Source organism: Centroberyx gerrardi, chromosome 15 (genome assembly GCF_048128805.1).
Source record: "Centroberyx gerrardi isolate f3 chromosome 15, fCenGer3.hap1.cur.20231027, whole genome shotgun sequence".
NCBI classification, from domain to species: Eukaryota; Metazoa; Chordata; class Actinopteri; order Beryciformes; family Berycidae; genus Centroberyx; species Centroberyx gerrardi.
This window is the reverse complement of record NC_136011.1, coordinates 9958384-9967644: the sequence shown is the minus strand read 5'-3', so window position 1 is coordinate 9967644 and position 9261 is coordinate 9958384. Positions and strand designations below refer to the sequence as shown.

General features: G+C 42.2%; 1 protein-coding gene across 1 annotated transcript; it reads left to right on the top strand.

Annotated features, from left to right (window-relative positions):
* Positions 1 to 1816: 1816 nt before the first annotated feature.
* Positions 1817 to 8836, top strand: LOC139914953 (opsin-5-like). Its single transcript, XM_071903414.2, has 6 exons — positions 1817 to 1955; positions 3206 to 3411; positions 6008 to 6107; positions 7193 to 7297; positions 7388 to 7611; positions 8372 to 8836. The coding sequence occupies exons 1-6, from the start codon at positions 1817 to 1819 to the stop codon at positions 8834 to 8836; spliced, it is 1239 nt and encodes a 412-aa protein (XP_071759515.1).
* The last annotated feature ends 425 nt before the right edge of the window (positions 8837 to 9261 follow it).

Below are 9261 nucleotides of genomic sequence, written 5' to 3'. Positions count from 1 at the left end.
GGCTTTCCGCCATGAAAGACACCAACTCAAGAATCACTCGCTGGTTCCTGTCCCTGCAGCCATATCGCTTCACCATAAAATACCTGCATGGGGAAAAGAATGTGGTTGCAGACGTCCTGTCTCGCATCCCTGATGGCGAGCCATTCTAAGGGGGAAAGAAATGTGAGGGAGAAGAATCTGCTCCCTCAACTGTCAGGTGAACAGCCCTCACACATTAATTGAACGCACTTTGTTTGTACAGTGTATGTAGTTTAATAATTATTATGGTTTGACTTGTCATGTAGGTTCATGGGACTGTTTTCTGTGTATGGTTGTGGCTTGTTTCTAACCTTGTTCTCTTTTGAGGTACACTTCCTGGTTTGAGGCCCAGATGAGTGGCAGTGTAATCACCCTAGCGCGCAATGTGAGAATGCTGCTGCTGATTAACCTCATTGGACTATACCAAGTGGACTGAATTGGGGAGGGAGGTTGGAATGGGTTTGCTTTATGTAGTTTCTTTTCTTTTATTCTTCCTATGCAGGCAGTTGGGTATTTACCGCCTGTGATTAGATGTTGAAAACGATGGTGATAATAATGTTGATATTAGGCTAGTACCTGTGAAATGACGGTTTAGCTGTTAACTGAAACTCCCCTGCAGCTAAAGGTAATGGAACAGTCCGGAGAGTATTTAAGCCTAGCATTTGGATAAGAGCAGTCGCTTGGCTGGGGGTAGGGGAACCCCTAACATCTTGGTTTGTCCATTCTGTTCTTGTTTATTTTTCTCAGTAGTTTGGTTTCTTTTCTGTTGTATGGAACTGTTGCCTGTTCACTTAAGAAAATCCTCAGTAAATCAAAGCGCTTTGAAACCTGAACATTGCTTCATGCTGTTTTCTTCTGCACTTCATCACTTCGTGGAAAGCAGGTGCCATCCTAGGCAGTGGGTTTCACCCTCTAACCCAACAATATGTTTGTGAAGTTCAGTGTTTCAGTATCTTGGACAGCATGTTGTCTCTTAAGGATTTTGTCTAGGTGTTGGATGTTGTCTTCTGAGGATTATCAAAAACATTCTTCATTGCTCACAAAGTTTGATGGTGTTACGTTAATCTGTTCGGACGTTTACATTTGTGAGAATCCTCAAAAAGTTATCAATGGATTTGCATGAAACTTGGTCGTGGGGCAAGGAAGAACTGATTAACTTGTCGTACTAATTGGTCAAAGGGGGCGTGGCGGTGGGCATTGCCAATTTTAACAAAACTTGGTACAGTGGTGGAAGGGCAGCCCTAATGGCCACTTAACAAATTTAGTACTAATTGGCCGTGTGGTGTTGGAATAATCATCTAAAGTGCTTAAAAGTAGCTAGAATTTCAACATGAATATCTCAAGTCTGATTTCAGGTCCAGTCATGAAAATGTGTGCATCTCCTGATGTGAAACAAGGTGGTAATGGGGCATGGAAGAAATCATTAACATTTGGTGAATTTCTGGCATAGTGCCATCTAGTTGTCTCTGTGATGAAGTGGGTTTTAGGATTAAAAATTAATTTAAGTAAAAGAAAACCCAAATAAGTTACATTTGCTTTAGTGGAATAGCTTACTGGACTTTTTCTCTATTGGTTAGGATTTCCCCCCAAAATCTCTACTTAGTCGTGAAGAAATAAATGGGATTACAGGTGCTATCATTTGGACAGTGAGTTGTGGGGTATTAGTGAGTGTCTAAGCTGGATTTAGGAAGAATTGACCAACAGTCCCCACTGGCATAGCGCAGTAGTATCCACTGAAAGCAGAATAGAGAGCACAGAAGCCAGCAAGGATTCATGCCTTGGTATCGAAATTCAGGCCATGGAAATAACACTGAAGAGTTATCCTGTCAAGGTTGTCAATATTCCATGGAGGAATAATAACCTCAGCACTCTGCACACTGAGCCTCCTCTGTCAGAGCAAGGAGAGACCATCATTGGAGTTTATCTGTTAGTGCTAGGTAAGTCATATATTTGGAAATTGTATAGCTTTATAGGACTCATTTTAATTGCTTTCTTCCAGTGTTTAATTTGCATACATTGTGTACACTGTGTAGCTCAATGTGTAGAGCATGACACTACCACTGCTAGTATATGGGTTGGATTGTCATTGGGACTGCCCATACCAGAAATATATGCACTCATGCTACTGAAAGGCACACTACATAAAAATGTCCACCCAATGGTACATATGCATTGGTGATAAATATCTTCTTGGAATTCCCTCACAGTGCTACCATGAAACAGAAAGTTTTGCCCTTTACATTCTTTTTACCAGAATATTAACAAGAAAGAGTCACACATTGCTGAAGTGCCAGCAACAAAAACAGCTGTTGTCCCTAATGTTTCCTAAGGCCAGTCCCCAGCTGACACATACAGCCTGGCTGCTGTGTTGGTGGCACAGTTGTCTGTGTCTCCATGTCAACTAACACAGTCAGGGGATTTAGAAATACTTTCCACAGACTGAGGGACAAAGAGAAGCGGGCTACTGTTGGGCTCCTGACCACAGTTCTGAAGTGGTTTAAAATTGACCTTATATCTACTAACATCTATTACTTCTATTATTCAGAAGTTTAGTTTATTTTAGTATTTCAGCACTGTGATATTGTTATCAGGAATCAGGAATGGTACAATACAATACCATGTAATAAATATGACATAGTATACTATACTATACTATACTATATGCAAGGTATATTTGATACTGTTATCTGGAATCAGGAATGGTACAATACAACACTACACTGTATTGTACTGTACTGAACTGTACTGTGTTATACTATAATGTACATACTGTATTGTAGCTACTGTACTGTTCTGTACTATACTATACTATACTATACTATACTATACTGTACTATGCTATGCTATGTTGTGCTATGCTATGCTGTACTGTACTGTGCTGTGCTGTGCTGTGCTATGCTATGGTATGCTATACTATACTATACTATGGTATACTATACTGTACTATGCTATGTTGTGCTATGCTATGCTGTACTGTACTGTGCTGTGCTGTGCTATGCTATGCTATGCTATGCTATGCTATGGTATGCTATACTATACTATACTATACTATACTATACTATACATTATTAAATGTGGCTACATCAATAAGACTATGAGGTCATATAATAAATGCTATTCGTTCATTATAGTATTCATAATGGACCACTGTTGAGTTGAGTGTGTTCTGTGTGTCTGTCTCTCCTAGGTTGGCTCTCCTGGTTTGGGAACAGTTTAGTGATCTTTGTCCTGTACAGACAGAGAGCCTCGCTTCAGCCATCAGATTTCCTCACCTTAAATCTCGCCATCTCTGATGCCAGCATCTCAGTATTTGGCTACTCCAGAGGGATTCTAGAGATATTCAATATCTTCAAGGACAATGGGTATTTGATCACCTGGATCTGGACATGCCAGGTAAAAACCAGGCCAAGACGCTTATCATTTTTCAGTAAGATTGGTCAGGTGTGTACAAAGGTATTATGCTGCAAATTCCAATAACAATATCCAACAAATCTCTGTCTGTGGTACAATTAAACAACATACTGTAGGCGGCTTTAACAACTTATCAAATCCCAGGAATGTTGGTTTGGTTTAAAATGACTGTGCTTGCAAAAGGGACTTGTGTGTATCCATCTGCTAATTTCTTTGGCCAATCCCAATTAATGAAGTACGGTAAAAGACCCTGAGGAAGTCTTACAATAAAGCATGCAAGTGTGTGTGTGTGTGTGTGTGTGTGTGTGTGTGTGTGTGTGTAAGGGATTATGCTAGTACCCATGTGGGCTGGAGGTTAAATCTAATCAGATTACTACTGTGGGGCCCTTTAAATGGGGAAACTATTCAAGCAGCATGGCACCTGTCAACAACCAAATAGGCAAAAAAAAATAACAACTGCAGGGTGGATATTTGTTGCATAATTTTATTAACAGTTCTTAGGTTGCTCCTGAATTATGCTGTAATCCAGTGAACAATACTGCTTTACAGGACCAGGTCATTCAACATAATCAGCAGAGATCATTAATGGCCAATTCTACTGATACTTTTATTTTAACAATGTTATTCCTGTGATCTTGGACAGCTAAAAATGTTATCTACCAACATTAACAAACGTCTCTCAAAAGTCAAAACCTGGTAGTGTGAGATTATCAAGAGAGACTTTCTGGTGCTGCTCCGTCAACACTGGGATGGAGACTGACTCTGTGGCATTTTAAGCTTTTGTAGCCAACATTTTGACAAATCTATACAACATAAAAAATAACTCTTAGATAGACAGACAGACAGACAACAGACCTGCTCTTAGAGGACATACAGTACTTTAACATCTTTCTGCCTCCAAAGATAAGTTGTAAAGTGTCATATTGACAACATTTTTGCGTGCAATTTGCAGGATGCACTATTCATTTATGTTTGCCTCCTCCCAAGGCCTTTGCCTGCAATGAAATAGTTGTCATACTTTAGCTTGGAATTCTTCCAGGTTATTTTTCTTGCTCAAGGCTAGCCTGTGGTGGAAACCGTGATATCCGCGCTCCTATGAGAGGAGTCTCTGTGGAATCGTAAAAAAACATCAGCGTAACAATAACAGCTTCAGTCTCAGAAGCGCCAGACCCCATAATCTGAGCTGGAGAGATAGATCGAGGGTCACCGCTGCCTGGCTTAAGCACTGCTCTATTCAAGAAACAGCAACTGAGGTGATCTCATCTCTCAGCCATCCAATCTGAGGGTTTTCAGGTGAAGGAGAAATATTGGGATAGCAGTACGCCCCTCTCATTTCACCCTCCCCCGAGAGAGGGGAGAGGTAGAGGAAGGGGGCAGAAGAAGCAGAGAAGGGGAAAAGCAAGAAGTGGCAGAAATAGAGGAGGGAAGGAGCAGGAGAGTGAAGGAGACAGGCATGTGAGAGGCATTAGCAGATTACTGCATCGGCATGATGGGACATGAACATGTTACACACAGTGTGGGCTGAGCCAAGCTGGGCCAGATCCCTGTGTTTTCCACTTTATGGGACAGGAAATTATTGAATATGATGGAACCTAATGGGACCCTCTCACCTTGCAGGGGGAAATACAGGGAAAGGATTATGGTGTATAAGGTGTATAAAGATTTTGGCTTCCTGGTTTGGCATCATTACTATTGTGATGCTTGTTCCACTGTCCAAAGTGTGTAAATGCCAACATTTTCTTGTCAGCACAGAGGCAGAGGTGAAACATAGTTGGATGTGTGTTGTACTGTGAGATGGGCTGGGAGGATCAAATCACATCAATTCAGGCCAAAAAAACATCCCTATTAAACGTGCAATAACCTTGCCTCGAGTCAAAAGCAGACACCGGCAGCACCGCAATCTACAGAATGTGACGGTTAAAAAACGTGATGATTGACAGTAATAGGATTAGGACTTAAGGAAGATCAAGAAGTAATCAGTGAGAGACCTTAACGGATCCATGTCACCCGGCAATGTCACAGCAGGGTCCCTGGGTGTCACCCAGTGGGAGCCATATTGGAACACAGCAGGACAGTTTCCTGTGAGAGGAGCTGCGATTATAGGATCAACATCTATCTTTGCCCAAACAGTAGACTGTATGTATGATGCTAAAATGGTTTGGTCATTTTACATTATGTCCACAGAAAATTTCCATCAAAATTGAGGTGAAAACTGTGTGACATAAATGCATTGGTATTGTTATTACTGTGCCACATCCGAGCTGATACTTCCAGTAATGGCTATAGTGAAGATTCCCATTTTAATCTCCCAGTGCCGTTCCTCCAGGTTAAAACGGAAACGCTCTGTGTCTGGAACATATCAGCTAACTGTCAGGAAGGGATCTTAAGCTTTAGCGTCTCTATCTGATACAGTCCAAAGCCAAACAAACTCAACAAACAAAGGTCTGGGACAATTAGGCAGTCAATGGGTTCATCCCTTAGAGCTCAGATGCTTCCACAGACCCGTTAAGTGACAAACAGGCATTTTGAAGATGTGGTCTCATGATTCGCTGACCCCCTTCTTTGTGTCTCCTTCCAGGTAGATGGTTTCTTCACCTTGCTGTTCGGCCTTGCGAGCATCAACACCTTGACGGTTATCAGTGTCACCAGATACATCAAGGGATGCCACCCAAACAAAGGTGAGATCTAACCTTGTTCCTCACAGAGGGAATGTAAAAAAAAAAAAAAATGCTTGAGGCCGACGTCTCTGCCTTCCTCACATTCCACTAGTTCTTATCTGACAGAAAGTGTGTTTTTCTGTGCTAATGAAAGCTTATTACTGACTTCAGCTGTGGGAATAACTACCGCTTGACTCTGGCAATTTCATTTACATTTCGCCATAACATGTCATTAAGTTAATTTGAGGTGAGGTTTTCTATTTTTGGGTGTAATTGATGCTGAAGAATGTCTTAATTATATGGAAATTAGGTAGAGCAGCTACCTCTGCTGTCAGCGTGGAATAAGAGTGTTACTGTTTGTGGTTGTTCATAAACACAAGCTATATAAACTTTTGCATTGGGTTTTTTTTTTGTTTTTTTTTTACATAGCTGCCTAAACTATGGATATTAATGGAAGAAGTTCATCTTTCATTTCTGTGCCAGTGCACAGCCTAAATATTTTCCCTCTTTATTGTGAACGCACCTAATATTAATCTTGTCTATAAAAACTAAATCAAGAAATCCAAAAGTGGAATGTGGCTTTAGTTCTACAAATAAAGTGAATTTAGCCTAGTAAAGCTTGTAGGTAAACTTGTGCAGGTTGCAAAGCAGCAATATAAGGTCATACAGCCTGACAGGTTGAGTAACCCATAGGAAGGTGCTGTATATTGTCTATATTCTCTCACAAAATGTACTGCAGATATATTTACATAAGATATGTGAGCACCGCTTTATGAATAGCCTTGGAAATAGAACAGACCGATTGATTTTTTTTCTTCTCCTGAATACAAAGCTATGTCAACAGAGGTTCTTTTCAGTCAAAGTTGTGTGCAAAGGCTGTCGGGACTAGAAAAGAACTCATTGTTCAATAAATGTCACAATCTGACATTCATAACAAGGAAAGAATGCTGCGTCTTTAAGTGCCTCTCACTTTTTCTGTCCCGTGTTTGCCAAATTCGTAACATTTAACCTTTCTAAACAGCTGTTCCAGGACTTGGGATTCATATATTTGGTCTTGTAAATCACATTGTATTCATGCCACGCTTCCTTGTTGTGTGTATCTTCAGCTCACTGCATCAGCATGAACACCATCGCTGTATCGTTAATCTGCATCTGGACCGGAGCGTTCTTCTGGTCTGTGGCTCCACTGCTGGGCTGGGGAAGCTACACAGGTCAGTTATATAACACCATATAAATAAACTAAGAGCAGAAAGAGAGATGTATGAAGCCATGACCTGATCTACATGTCCCATGTTCCACAGACCGAGGTTATGGTACCTGTGAGGTGGACTGGTCCAAAGCCAATTACTCCACCATCTACAAGTCGTACATCATCTCCATCCTCATCTCCTGCTTCCTCATCCCTGTCATGATCATGTTCTTCTCCTACGTGTCCATCATCAACACGGTGAAGAACGCTAATGCCATGTCAGCCGATGGTTTCCTCACCGCCCGTCAGAGGAAGGTGGAGAGAGATGTCACCAGGGTAGGTGAACAGGATGAGGCCTAGTTTATTTCTTAAAGCAATATTCCACTTAGTTTTAACATGGGGGTTATGTGGCACTTGAACACCATGAAAACCAGAATATAAACTACTCACCAAGATCGGATGCAGCTGGACTCATTTTTACTTCCCATTCATTTGAATGAGGGCCAGGAAAATAGCCCATTCAACATCACATTCAACATCAGATCCCACTACTGTGTTTTTCAATTGACTGTGGGTCCAACGTTTTAGAACATAATTTCGCCAAATAGCATTTTTATTGATAGAAGAGAACGCAGCGGAGGGATACTGTTTAGAAGAGATAGTTCCTGTTTGGGAGACCGGATCTACTTTCATTTTTAAATACTAATTTTAGTGTAAACCAAGAATAGAAATGCAAAATGACGATGGACCCAGGGCTGCTTTATTGTCTTAAAAGTGGGATCTGTTGTTGAATCTGTTCACAAACGTGTTAAATGTAAGCTTTTTTCATTCAATCACTAAGAACACTACAAACCCTAACCAGCTGCATCTGATCTTGGTGAGTAGCCTCGTTTATATTCTGGTTTTCATGGCAGTCAAGTGCCGAATAACCCCCATGTTAAAACTATGTGGGATATTGCTTCAAGGATGTATTGAAAAGATTCGGTGGCAAATGGAAAATGAGCAGCTAAATGGCACTTTAAAGCGCCTCTCAGTAACGACCCTCCTTCCCACACCTTTCCACTCCTGACAGTTGTTTCCTCATGTTCCTCTCTAGGTTTCCATTGTAATCTGCACGGCGTTCATCATGGCCTGGTCGCCCTACGCGGTGGTGTCCATGTGGTCGGCCTGGGGCTTCCACGTGCCCAGCACCACCAGCATCATCACCCGCCTCTTTGCCAAGTCGGCCAGCTTCTACAACCCCCTCATCTACTTCGGCATGAGCTCCAAATTTCGCAAGGACGTCTCTGTGCTGCTGCCCTGCGCCCGGGAGAACAGGGAGGTGGTGCGTCTGCAGCGCTTCAAGAACATCAAACCCAAGGCTGCGCCCCCCGCCGCCTCGCTGCCCACCCAGAAGCAGCAGGCTAAATACGCAGCGGGAGAGCTGATCCAGCACAGTCCTGACAGTGACTCGGGGGTCAACAGCCCTCCTCAGACCCCGCCGCTGGACGTACAGGAGGTCTTCCACATCGATGTGCCCTCGCACATTGAAACGTCACAGTACTGGTGCGACAGACTCTAAACACAGCAACTCTGGTCGTTTCTGTTTCCGTTTTACTTGAATGAAACTGCTACTTGAATTATAGAGGGGAGATTGAGAGTATTTTTGTATTTTTTGGTCTTGCCCATGTTAATAAATGATATGCTTTACACATGTTGAAGCAAGAGTTTTCCTTTCCAATTCCCTGAAAAGTCACTCATCCAGTCAGTCCAAAAAGCTGTTGCACACAGTGTGGAGTGGTGCTTAACTGCTCAGCCTGAATGGATTCAAACTGTATCCAGCTGATGAAATGTGTAGTCAGCAATGGTAGGGAGACAAGTGATGCATGTTAACATCTGGAAACACTGGACTGTCCTCGGCCCGATAGAAGCAACATGATGGCATGGTATTTGGTCATTTCCCCAGCGACCCCTGAGGGGGTACATGCTGTTCACATCTCCTGTATG